We start from the raw sequence: 13,611 nt of genomic DNA on the forward strand, positions 1-13,611 counted from the left end.
ACTATAGCCAATTCTGACTTCCCAAGATATGGGCGCAACTGGCCCACAAGTTTTAATTGTGCAAAAGCCCCCCAGCCACCGCCACAACCTGAGGTTCCAGGGTCAGCAATGAGTCCAGGAAGACCCCCAAGCTGCAAACCTGCACCTTCAAGAGGACTGTATTTGTAATTTGTTTTATGCCAAATGAGCATAAGCAACTTATAAAGTTAGTTGATGACTGTATATTTTGCTTATTATCTGGATTGATGTTGAAAAATCTTTGTTATTTTCAGAAGGATATGAAGTTAAGTATAAAGTTCCCATTCTGCCTTCTACACAAGAAAAATCAGAAAGCGATGAAGCTGAGAGTGTATCTTCTGATGAAAGTCAGGAAAAATTAAAAATACCCTGGGTCCATGTAATTCGCTACAATACTTATTTAAAGAGACTCCTAAACATGAGCCCCTTGGCTGGTAAGAAATATTTCTCTTTCAGGGGAGATGGGACAGGGACGGACTGTCTTTAGTAATAATACTGGTTGTACAAACTACTATTTTTCTAGAAGAGTCAAACAGCCCCAATAGTACTAACCTTCAGTAGCTTGATCTCTCTCTAACTACAGTGGTGAATTGAATCATCAGTGTGTGTGCACACATGTTAATTTTGCATTCTCAGATTTTCCATTATCCTCAAAGAGGAAATGGGAGGATTTTTTAAAAAGTGGATTTCTACATCTTTGTGTACTAAAAAGAAATGTTATATCTGTTCTGCATTTAAAATAGCTTTGGCACAGAGAGGATGTAGGTGTTACAACATTCATGATAATGCCCATGGTGAAGTGAGGAAATAAAGCTCTTGGATATTAATCTCATCAGCCTTTGCTGAAATCCTTGTGAGCAACAAGTCAGGGAAAAGTAGCAAGCGTTTGAACCAACAGTGCACCAGCTGTATCCCATATATCCTGAATAGGTATTACAGGGAGGATTTGAGAGGGTGGCCCTATGACTATAACAAAAGGTTTGCATCCCAGTTTACATGATACTTTACTGTTAATACTGCCGGTACTTTCAGATGTAGTAAAAACCATGCTTTGTATGCAGGAAGTCCCAGATTTCTCACGGGAGGATTGTGAAACATTGAAGAGCTAGGCAATACTGAAGTTTGTGAATTGACTTGATATAAAGCAGCTTCCTGTGTTCCTAAAAAAAGTATGGCATTAGTCCCATCTCAGACATTATTCTTAAAGAATTTAGGATGGCATGAGTCTTTCATTCTTTGAAAGATTTCAGGAAACCCCAATGCCAAATGTGCAAACTGTTATTTTGTTTAGTAAGTGAATTGTTTAATTAGGTATACCTAACTAATGATATCTGGAATGTTCTGATGCATTTCCAAACTTAAAATATGTTTTTAAATTTTTATTTTTTATGATTTTATCCCACTCTCACTCCCCCCCCCCCCCCCCGGACATACAATTTATACAATAAACTACAGAAATTACATTTGAAATATCAGTCTTAATCTCAGTTTTTCCACTCCACACCTTAATACATTCTCAAAGTAATTCCTAACTTGCTCCTTCATGCTCTTAATTATTATAACATTTTCTATTTTATTTATATTATTCAGTTTGTAATTTGTTATTTCCACGTTTAACATATTTGCTATATAATTACGCCAGTTTGTCAGAGTCCACTGTGTTTTATCTTTCCAACCCCTCACTAAAACAGTTTGCGTACATGTTATTGATTTGTTGTCCACTCTTTCCTTTTGCACATTATACACTCCTGGTATCCTTGCATGTCATATATTTTTATTGGATGGCTATTATTATTTGAAGATTTAACATTCTATTAATTTCTCCTTCAGTCATTCTCCAGTACACCTGTACTCTCTATTACATTCCCATATCATATGATTAAACATACCTCTTTGTTTACAGCCATGCCAACATCTGTCCTTTACCCCTGGTAATAAACATGAAAGTTGTCCAGGGGCCCTGTACCATTTTTGTAACATTTTCCTTCTTGCTTCCCTTGGTACATTATATTTTTCCTTTGCTATATTACTTATTTCCCCTTGGATGTCTTCCCTCTCAATTTCCATGTCCATTATCCATGCTTGAAATATTCCTCTATTATTTCTTCTTTTACTGTTATAGTTTATTTGTACATGTCTCCTGCCAGTTTTTGTCTTCTCTCAGACATTTCCTAATCACCTTCTCAAATGGACTGTCCTGTTCCCTAATTCTCGCCCTCTGCCTGTAAACAATTTGCCTTATAGTCCATCTTTGAAACCAGTTTCCTGCGCCTATCCAACTCTGAATTTCTTTTTGCTTGACAATTAATATGTTTAATTTATAATGCCTGTATATATCTTTTGTATCATTCGAAGTTTAAGTTGAAATAATGATATAATACATTCTCCTTCCACAGCTGTTCCAAAACAAGCTGAAGGCTTATTTGTTAAAGAAGATGTGTTGTTTACTTCAGTGTTTGACACAACAATTATCCTGCGCTTAGCAGAACTGCATGCATTTTTGAAAGCTTATTTGCCTGTGTATTTGGACTGTTGCCTTCAAGACCCACCAACACAAGTATATGGTTTTGAAAAGCCTAGCAACAGTGTGACTGTTCTTGAGGAGGTAACTTGATACTTTATTCTCATGTATCACATTTTAAAAATAAAAAATGCCTTATGAGCTTTGTGAACTATTTCTGTATACAGAAGCAGTTGTGCTCCATTCAGATACACAGGGTCAAAAAAAACCCAAACAAACTTCAAGATGAAATAAAAACAAAGTAAAACCAGACAGGGTAAAAATAAAACGTAACATGTTATATTTTTGGGTATGTCTCAACTTTAGTTCATTCATTGTCTTCACACAAACTACCATAAATAACAGTCAAACACATTTGAAGCTAATAATCTTCAATGGTTTGCTGAACAGTTCAAAATCTTAAGATCTAAAAGACAGCCTGATTCTAACCATCCATTGTATTGGTAAAAACACGACAGCAGTTGCTATTTAGAGTGGGCGGAGTTGAGCTATAATGTCATTGTTTGTTCCATTTTCTTTGCTATTCTGAAATATAGAGGAGGATGCCATCAAGTATTTGAAGTATTTGAAGTATTTGAAGTTATATTCTTGGAACAGTTTTGTTAAATACCAGCATGTCAAAATCAAAACTACAGGTTATCAGTGACAACTTATAAAATCATGTTAATCGTGTTTTTATAAGTTGTCACTGATAACCTGTAGTTTTGCTTGAACGTAAAACAACAGAGCTGTACCTCCTGGGTCATATAGCAGCAATGTGGAGAAAGTTCTTGCATTTCAGGTTTTAGGAAAGGGCTCCATTTTGGTTTTGGATTGGATTCACGACCTTTTTTTTTTTTAAGTGTTATTGTTTCTACGGCAGTCATCACTATTAATACATAATGCTAGATGCCTTTAAAGCTGAGTTTTCAAGTCAAAATTACATGGGAGTGGGAAGGAGAAGGCTTACAAGAGGGAACTACTGTAATAGGGACCAGGTTTCAGGAGATGGGGGTTCACTTGTCAAAATTTGACAGATTTGAATACTATTTCATTTTAATTTCCCAATTCCAAGTCAAAATTCTAAATGGGGTATTTTTCAGAAGTGAAAAGGGGCAATTTGTTTTGTTTGTTTGTTTGTTTGTTTATTTGTTTCGTTTCAACCCAACCCTTTCTTAACCCCGGAGAGGACTCATTACAAATCCAGCAAAAATTTGTTACTCACATAAAAATAATCAAACCTCTTTTAAAATTTGTCAGCATACCTTTACTTGTTTTTCCAGTCACTGTGTCCAATTTCAGTTTGAAATTCCAAACCAGGATCTTCTTAGAAAGAAAAATAGTTAGGAAATACTTTTTAAAGGAACTGCCAACCAGGAAAATGCTATCTAAGGCCTGAGAAAAACCAAACAACCAGGAAAGCAGAATGAAACTAAGATAATATTACTAAGATGTCTGAATTTTATGAAGGTGGTAAAAGGTCCAGTAAGATTCCTGTGATTTAAAAAAAGGAGGCGGTGGGAAGGAATTCTGCCTGGACTGTTTCTGTGGGATATTAAGCACAGACCCAAGCAGTAAGGGGTACAATTCAACAAGAAAACACAAAGGCACAATTGCTAAGATTGCTGAGATAGCAAGGACAAGTGGAAAAGACTAGGGCACTGTACCTAAGATCCTAGAGAGTAAAACAATCAGGAAAACAGGATAGGTCTACAAGGTTCACCATATAATGATGGAGCAAGAAAACAAGTGTGTTTGAGGTATGGGTCAGTCCAGGTACATTTCAGCCTGTATAAAATAAAGTAAAATATTATGGACTAAACACATTTCTAGGCTTTTATAAATAAGTTTTGCATCAGGACAAACTATTTAATAATATTCATATGCCTGGTTATATTTGTTTAGCCATCCCAAGATTCATTGGAATCATCTCGAAAAGTTTCATTGGTGGGAATAAATTCTAATATCACTTCTACTTCTGAGGTGGATCTGCATACAGAAAACAAAGCAACCAGTGCTCCCATTAAGGAACTTTGTGTGCAGTGGTATCTTCCATCTTTGGAGAAATCATCAAAAGATGGAGAAACAATGGTATAGTTACGAAATCAGTTTTGCATTCTAATGTCAAACATTTTTCTTGAAGGAGTACTGTAGATAGATGATACATTGTGATCGTGGATGATTGCTAATGCCACATGCCTTTATGTTTTATAAAAGCCTGTATGGCTTGGGTTGAGGTTATTTGAAATACTGTTTTCTCAAGCATGTACAGACTTAGAGATTTGTAAGAGAAGCCTTTCTCCTATTATCTCTAGAGGCACAAAAGCTGCTCCAAATGGTGGAATGGCAGTTTAAACGAGTGTATAGCAGCTTGCTCCTGCTCTACTAGAAGGCTCGTGGAGTCATGTCTCATTGTCCTATGCCAGCTCATTAAAGAATTGTAATGGTGTATATTGTCCATGGATATGCATTCACATCCATGCACAGTATGATCCATGAACATGATGGTGCAATGTATGGTTTTTGTAAATGAACATGCTCAACTAGTTATAATGGTATTATATCTTATATATTTCCTTTTTTGTATCCATAGGTTTTGTTCATTTTTGCTTATAATACAAAGCCAGTCAGAGTAACCAACATCAAATTTTTCAATGCAGTCCATGTATATTGTGGTTATTTGTGGATACCACTGAATAGGTAAGTTATTGCAATTTTTTAATCTGATGGGTGATATTGTGTATAAAAGCATACTAGTTATATTCTTGCTCTAGATCAACGGTTCCCAACCTTTTCCAAGTCATGACCCATTTTATAGTGACTCATGACCCTGATACATTAAAAACAGGCTTTTTGATGGGGTAAATGAAAACACACCAAAAATAGATTTTTTAGTATAATGTAATTCAAAGTAATGTTAACATACAACATATTTAATGCAATGATTGAAATTGTAACTCATTAAGAAACTTAAAATTTGCGATTGAGTTTTTGTTAATGCCAACATCATGTCATTCTCAACATGACATCTGTTTTTTTCAACATGACATCTGGTTTTTTTGTTTTGGTTTTCAATTGCAGAAGTATTGAAAATCCACTGTCACAGAGATATAACGAAACAAAGGGGACTAACATTCAAAACACAAGCAATGGGAAGACTGGGAAAGATAAAAAGTTATTTGGTATCCTTCTGGTCCACCTCTCTGGGTGGGATCAGGAGGCACTGTTTTACAGTGGCTCCAGTCCTTCCTGGAGGGCCAAACCCAGAAAGTGATTCTGGGGGACTCCTGTTCGACCCCCTAGCTGCGGGTCTCTGGGGTCCCCCAGGTCTCCATCTTGTCCCCCATGCTGTTTAACATATATATGAAACTGCTTAGTGAGATCATCCAAAATGTTGGAGTTAGGTTGCAAATATATGCAGATGACACCCAACTCTATTATTCCTTTCCACTGACAGACAAGGATGCCGTTCCTGATCCTAAACCGGTGCCTGTCATCAGTAATGAACTGGATGAGGGCCAACAAATTGAGATTAAATCTAGACAAGAGAGAGTAACTCCTGGTCAGTCGGAAGGCAGATCGGGGTATAGGGACACTTCATGTGCTGGATGGGATTACACTCCCCTTGAAGACACAGGTTCGCAGCTTGGGGGTGATCCTGGACTCATCGCTGACCCTGGAGGCCCAGGTGTTGGTGGTGGCCAGGAGTGTCTTTGCACAATTAAAACTTGTGCGCCAGTTGCGCCTTTACTTTGCGACGCCAGATCTGGCCATGGTAGTTCACACCCTAGTTACATCCCATTTTGATTACTGAAATGCTCTCTATGTGAGACTGCCTTTGAATATAGTTCAGAAGCTTCAGCTGATACAGAGATTTGCAGCCAGGTTACTAACTGGGGCCCTGTACAGGGAGCGAACCACCTCCGTGTTGAGGCAGCTCCACTGGCTGCTGGTCTGCTTCTGTGCTAAATACAATGTGCTTGTTATTACTTTTAAAGCCCTAAATGGTTTGAGCCCAGACTATTTGGCAAACAGCATCTCCACTTGTAAATCTCCTCAGGCACTATGATCAGGGGAGGAGGCCCTGCTCCCGGTCCCACCCACATCTCAAGCACGGCTGGTGGGAATGAGAAGGGACTTTTCTGAGATCACCCCTGCATCTGGAACTCTCCCCCCAAGGAGATCAAAACGGCCCTCTCCTTACTCTCTTTAAAAAACAACAATTAAAAACCTATTTTGCTCCCACGTGTATTGAGAGTAGGAGGCACAGAATATCATGCATAATCAATATGGAGCGATAATGTCTGGTCACTCTGGCTGCCAGCTGCAAAAATTCCAATATGTTTTACCTTATTTTGCTTTGTTTAGATTCTGGCTGCTTCTTCCCAGTGTAAGCTGCAGAATCATATATTTGTTATGTTGCTAGTTAATCATTGTTAATCTGTTGTTACTTTTGACATAGATGTGGTTTGTTTTGGGTTAGGGTGGGGTGAACTATTTTGTCTTGTTCTAGTTTTTACAGCATTGAATGTTTGCAGATATTTGTTGTTGCCCATCTTTCTCGTTGTTGTTCTGGCTCCCATGCCTATCTCTACTGACCAGAATTATGCAAAAGCAAAGCTTTAAGAATCCAGAAAACCATTTTTATACAGAAGTCAATAAAAAGAGAAATCCCAGAGTATGCTACAATATTGCTACAATATCTGCAGTAGTGTTTATGGGAATTATATCATTCTTTTCTTTTAGGGTTATTGCAGTACGTGAAAAATTGTCTGATCTGAAGCAACACATTGAATTCTTAATTCAATCAGAGTTGATTCCTGAGTCAGTAACGGAACTACCAAAACATATTCCTTCAGTAGGATCCAGAATTAATACAGCAAAGGTGACATTAGATGAAAAAACAAAGGTACATGTTCAGAAAGCACTCATGCAATGCTTCAGAGGTGTGCCATTTATTATTGTTAATTTTTAATACTGTAAGGTTATGTAGGAAGAATTCAGTAGAATCACCCAATATCACATACATTGGAATCATTGTGTTATAATTGTGCAATGTGAAAGAGCTTTTATTTCACATTGGGCTGTTTGCTTGGGAAAGCCACCCCCTTTAATTTCTTTTTGGAGTTTTGGGATTTCCTATTTTGTCCTTTTATTTTGTGTATTGGTATTCCCTTTCACTACATAAGAGCTCATCTATTACTCATTGGCTATCTGAGATGTCCGATGAAATTGGTAATTGGCAGCTATTGGCATTTGAATTTTTGGGAGTAAAGCTAGATATAGGAATTAACTCCAAAGTCCAAACCTGTTATTGTGGGATATGAGGCAATGTTCAAAATAGTTTCTAGCTCTCTTTTGAGAGCATTAAATTCAACCAACCAACCATTACATTCACCAATCAATTAAATTCACCAATCAATCATATCTCTTTCTATGATCCTGTGAGATCAACTGGGGAAAGGTCCTTCTCTCTGTCCCATCATGCGCTGAAGTGTGCTTGGTGTGAACACGAGAGATGGTCTTTTCAGTGGCTGCTCCCAGACTGGAACTCCTTCCCAAGAAAGACCAGCATGACCCCATACCTGCTTACTTTTTGCACACAGAGAAAGACCTTTCTGTGTCAGCAGACATTAGGAGAAGGATAAGGGGTACAATGCTGGGAAGGTGTGATGGGACTCAGGGTGGGGGATTGTGTGATTTAAATGCTATTTTAGATGTATTTATTATATTTTAACTGTATTTTAACCTAAACACACTCTGTATTGTTTTTTTTAAAAATTTATTCACTTTGTTTTAAATTGTGACCTAAATGTAGGATTGTTAGCCACCTTGAGTCCCCATGGGAGAAAGGTGGGGTACAAATAAAGTAAATAAAGTAAGTAAATAAGATACTTTCTTGTTTTCTAAATTTTGCTTAGGCATTGCTTTCCTCAATGGCAGAAGAGCAGTAGTTTCTTCTAAAAGGTGGTGATGATAGAGATGGCAGGATATGTGATGTGAAAACAATTGAGGGTTCTTCTACCACCCATATTTCTTAGGGTTTTTCAAAGCAGTATTGGATAAGATTTTCTTATCAAAAATTAAGAGATGGCCTACACATTTCCTTGTGATGAGTGCAGTTTCTGATAAATTCAGAGGAGTGGTGTCAGTACAATTGTTACTTGATGAATACCAAGGAAAAGTAGACATTTATTCTCAAAATAGGAGACATTTATCATGTGACAGTTTTTCTTCAATGTCTAATAAATGATTAATGATGCTTGTGCTGGCATTTTACCTGATGGATATCATGACAGCTCAGACAACAGTTGCCTCCTTTCATTATTGAAAAACTGTATTCTGAGTGGCTTGGATGACTAATATTTCAAACAATCATATAATACAGTAGCGTTAAATGGCAGACAGTGGTAACTTTTAAAATTATTTTTAACTTTTGGATCTTTCACCCAATCATATAATGCAGTTTGCTTAAATGGCAGACAACACTAACTTTTAAAATTACTTCTACTGTTTTGATTCACAATAGAATTTTACGCAAACAAGATCTTTGACATGGAACCTACTGTAGCTGCAATATTTTAGGGGTATTGTGACTGTTCCAGACAGTTGTGTGGGAGCAAAGATTTGTGACAGATTTGCTAAGTCTGGAACACCTGAATGCTAGGTATAGAGAGGTTTAAAAGCTGTTCATCTAGTACAAATATAGAACATAAACAAATATGAGATAATGTTGAAATCATACAGTATAACAGTAATATTTTTATTATTTTTCCTTGGTGCATTTAGGAAATGGTTAAAGAATGCATATCTGAAATAGAAGCCTTGTTGACTGGTGACTCAGATCAGTCACCACTACTCACAGAGGTAGGCTTTTAAAATAATTTATCAGGAAATTTTTCATAGTGGCTTCACCCTGCTACTGATTTTTAAGCATACATATGATTAGCTACAGTGTAGGAAATGCATTGGCACATTTATAAACTGTGCTTCTTTGTTACCAAAATTTTTCGTTGGGTATGGTTGCATGAAAGATCATTCATTAGGGTCTTATTCAGACATTATAATTAACCATGGTTCTGTGAATGAGCCAACATTCTGGCTTGTTTTCTGATTGCTCCTGCTTTCACTTCAGGTGACTAAATAAACCATGGATTTTCTTTCTGTGTTATGTTTCTCATAATGTTCAAATATGGCAGTTTGGTAGGCTTCTTCTGCAATTAATGAGAGAAGTAGATCCTAAAACAAAGTTTGTATTTGGACCAATCTATAGCCTTGAGGAACAGATGATGAGTTCTCCGTTGCTTTCCAATGTATCTATATTATGGAAAGAAGATCCAAATAAAAAGTATATTGAGATGCCCAGGGTAAAAAAAAGGAGAAAAGGAATGTTTGAATGTCTGAAATCCCAGAGGAGGAGAATAATTCTGAAACTCCTTCTTTCTTTCCTTAATTCTCAAATAGACATTCCTTGTGTGGGCGCACAAGTGTTCTAGAATGCAACACTCTCCAGATCTATGGATGCCTTCTCCTGGTCTGGCCATGTTGTATGGGGCTTATAAGGAGGGACAGCAACTGAGGATCTGGAAGGCAGCCAAGGATATGACCTTCCAGTTCCTTGATTGCTTCCACCTTCCTAATGTGGCATGGGGCAGATGGGGGAAGAACAGCTGTGGAGCCGAAAGGCAGCAGCCTTCCATATCTTTACTTGCTGCTCCTCCCACCCCCAACATGATGTGCTGATGTCTGGGTGTCCCTCTGTTCCTGCTGCTGGAAATTTCTCCTCGTGTGTCCAAATACATCTGGCCATGGGCAGAACATTAATTTAATTATGTGATCTCCCTTGCAGGGAGGAATATTTTAGCACATCATGTTCATAATCTTTATAATGTAAGAGTAAATCACTGTGGGATTTCATGTTTCTCCAGATCTCTGTATATCCTTTGTTTAGAAGTTTTTCTAAAGAGAAGCATTTGGGCATGGCAAGGGGTGTTGTTGTTTGGATATGTCACATTTCACGAAAGCAGAAAACAATAAAAATCAGCTTTCCACTTTGTTAGCAGGGACTTGGAGGAGCCTTCCCATTATTAGAGCTCAGCTCTTATGATCTTACAATATCTCTGATGATGCTTTGTAGAACCCACTCGTTTTATAATTGCCACTTTTTGTAGTCATAGTCTTTTGATTCAAAATTTCTAGATGAAGAAAGGAAAATATGAAGATATTGTTACACATAGGAGACTTTCTCAGCTCTACCTAAGCTGTGAGCGCACGGAAGTGCTTCTCAAATTTGACTGTATCAATTAATTCTCGTTATTGTTTTCAGGATACCCACATTTTGCAATACTGTATATACTCATGTATAAGTTGACCTTATGCACAAGTTGAGGAGGGTTTTGAGGCAAAAATTAAGGGTTTTGCTATCAGCCCGTGGATGAATCAAGAGTCATTTTGCTGACAGGAGAAAGCACAGGTGCCACCTCAAGAGAGCCAACTAGCTGCCTCTGGCTACCATCATTACCATTTTGCTGTCCAGGCATTCAAAGGCCAGAAATAGCCATTCAGTGGAGAGAATAGAAGGTGCTGATCCTTCTTTGAGGTTCTCCAGGAACAGACTAGGCTCTTGCTTTTTGCCACTCTTTTTTTATATAAGAGATAATGTCCTTATATCGAGCCATAGATACATTGACTATTTTAAAAATTAAAATCTTTAAACTTACATGAAAGTGTATACAGCATTTCCTGACAAACTGTGGATTTGGGGGGAGGGTGTTGTGTGGTGTCCAGGCTGTACGGCCATGTTCTAGCAGCATTTTCTCCTGCCGTTTCGCCTGCATCTGGCTGGCATCTTCAGAGGATCTGATGGTGTGCTTTTTAAAATAGTCTTCTCTTCCTTTATAACAGGACCAAAGGCAAGACAAACCCATGTACACATTTTAGGCAGAAATCTTCTTTTGTTAACTATACTTGATGACTAGGAACAGTGTTAATTTTAATAATCTAATTCAATTTTGTTTTGCTGGCTTTATGTTTTTTCTCTTTGCAGATCCCCTTTGACGTAACGTTGCCAGCAATAAAGAGCTTAAGGAAACTATTTGATCCATCTAGTGGATGTGTGACCATCGCAGGAAACGTTTTCAACTGGATAGTGTCATTACTCGACTAAAACTGATATGCATTTTAGGTTTAGGAGTTTGACCATCTTTGGAATAATTTGGGCCTTATTTCTGCATTTATTCCATGCAGTAGTACTTAAATAATGAACATGTTGGTCATTGTGAATTATATTGTTCTTTATGCAAATTTGAATTTCTTATATTAGTTGTGATTTAAAAGACATAAAACCTATGAGTTGTATTATGTTTTTGTTTTAATCATAATTAAAAGTTTATTTTACTGACGATTGCAGAGGATTTATATCCATCTATACTTGAAGCAAATTCGATTAATTACCCTTAAGTTGCCTAATAAATAAAATAAATATTGTCTTCCTATTTTCTCTTAACTGCTTAAACTTGACTAATGGTTCTGACCTAATAATGATACTCTTTAATGGGTCTTAAAGATTGCAACATTTAGCAGTGTGAAGTAGCCTTTCAATAGATACATATCTGGTTGACTTCTATTTCTGGATTTTTTTAAAAATTGCGTTTTAGATTTTGTAAGATGTCATTATTTTTATCAATTGGACAGCCTTGCTCTGCAGCTGATACAATAATTGATGGCTTATGGAGTATTATTTTACAAGAAGAATTGAATAACATTGCCAGGTATTACTGATACTGATACAAAGCATGCTTTTATTCTACTCATATCTCATGCCAGATTTCTTACTATTCCAAATAGCTTAGGTGTTTCTAGCAACTTGATTCCTCCTGGTATTTCTATATTCTGTTAAATAACTGTTTCCTTGGATCTCTGTAACAAGAGAACTGAGACAGTAACACCAATGAAATTGAAGGCTCTAACCATTTCATTTGGAGCATTCATTGTTAATTCCATCTTTTCCAGGCCATTCATCTATGGTTTGAAGCTATATGAATGGAAGGAATCCCATTCAAGATGAACTCTGTGCAATAAACAAACCCTTGCAATTATATAGTTATGCAACCACGCTGGGTACAGTCCTCCTGAAATCTTAAGCCAATATTTTTGGGACCTTCGGCCTTTTAAATATGATCCCAATCACCAAGTGCTATCAAATGAATAAGGGAACATTTGTCTCCTTTTGGGAAAGATTTCATAAAGGAAATCTATTGCAGACTGCCAAGGGTATTGTGGTTGTTCACTGACAACTTTGCTAGAATTTTTGTTTTGTTTTATTTGGTTATACAAGTTTGTTTTTTCTCCCTTTTTCACAAAAATGTAACACGGGTTATAAATAAAGTAATGTACAAGGATATGACTCCCTTATATGCCTGCTTAGATATGTGTGGTGCCTCAACAGATTAGATTCTATTTCTTGATGGATAGATAGTTATGGATATGATACAAGGGACAGAATACTATATAAGGTAAAGCCTTAATGAAATGTCTGTTATGGCATTATACAGACACTTTGAAAAGTATGAAAGAAATTGATAATGTTATGAGATGTTTGTTATCCTATATGCCATGTAATGTAATGTGCTAAAAGAAATGTACCCAGACATTGACATGCCTGTGCTTCTTCCTAAAGGGAAGACATATGTTTATATATGTATTATTGTATATATTAAATACCCTGTAAGATTAAAAAGCCTGCTCATTTTCCTATTTAAATGTCCTGAGAATCATAGACTTAGGAATGTTTAAATGGAGTGTTGATATTACGAGTAACTCTGTTTGCCTGCTTTTCACCAACATCAGAAGAGAAAAGAAATAGGCATTCACAGTAAAACAAGGTATGGGACACATGTGTCAAACTCAAAGCCTTTGAGCCGAAGCTACCCTGCCATGTCATTTTACGTGACCCTCCAGATGCTGGACTGCAACTCCTGTATTCCTCATCAATAGACATCATGACTAGAGGTTATGGGAGTCATGACACAGTAACTCCTTCCCCCAACTTGAGTATCACAAACACTGTTGGGTTGTCATTCCCGTTCCCAGTT

General features: G+C 37.0%; 1 protein-coding gene across 1 annotated transcript in view; it reads left to right on the plus strand.

Annotated features, from left to right (window-relative positions):
- Positions 1-13,236, plus strand: part of CFAP54 (cilia and flagella associated protein 54) — a 142,156-nt gene extending 128,920 nt beyond the window's left edge. Inside the window, exons 64-70 of the mRNA XM_060777277.2 lie at positions 273-452; positions 2,415-2,623; positions 4,424-4,609; positions 5,112-5,218; positions 7,265-7,427; positions 9,308-9,385; positions 11,565-13,236. Coding sequence (XP_060633260.2) covers positions 273-452; positions 2,415-2,623; positions 4,424-4,609; positions 5,112-5,218; positions 7,265-7,427; positions 9,308-9,385; positions 11,565-11,684 — 1,043 coding nt within the window. The 3' untranslated portion in view covers positions 11,685-13,236. The remainder of the gene's footprint in view (positions 1-272; positions 453-2,414; positions 2,624-4,423; positions 4,610-5,111; positions 5,219-7,264; positions 7,428-9,307; positions 9,386-11,564) is intronic.
- The last annotated feature ends 375 nt before the right edge of the window (positions 13,237-13,611 follow it).

This window comes from Anolis sagrei, chromosome 5 (assembly GCF_037176765.1).
Source record: "Anolis sagrei isolate rAnoSag1 chromosome 5, rAnoSag1.mat, whole genome shotgun sequence".
Classification (NCBI taxonomy): Eukaryota; Metazoa; Chordata; class Lepidosauria; order Squamata; family Dactyloidae; genus Anolis; species Anolis sagrei.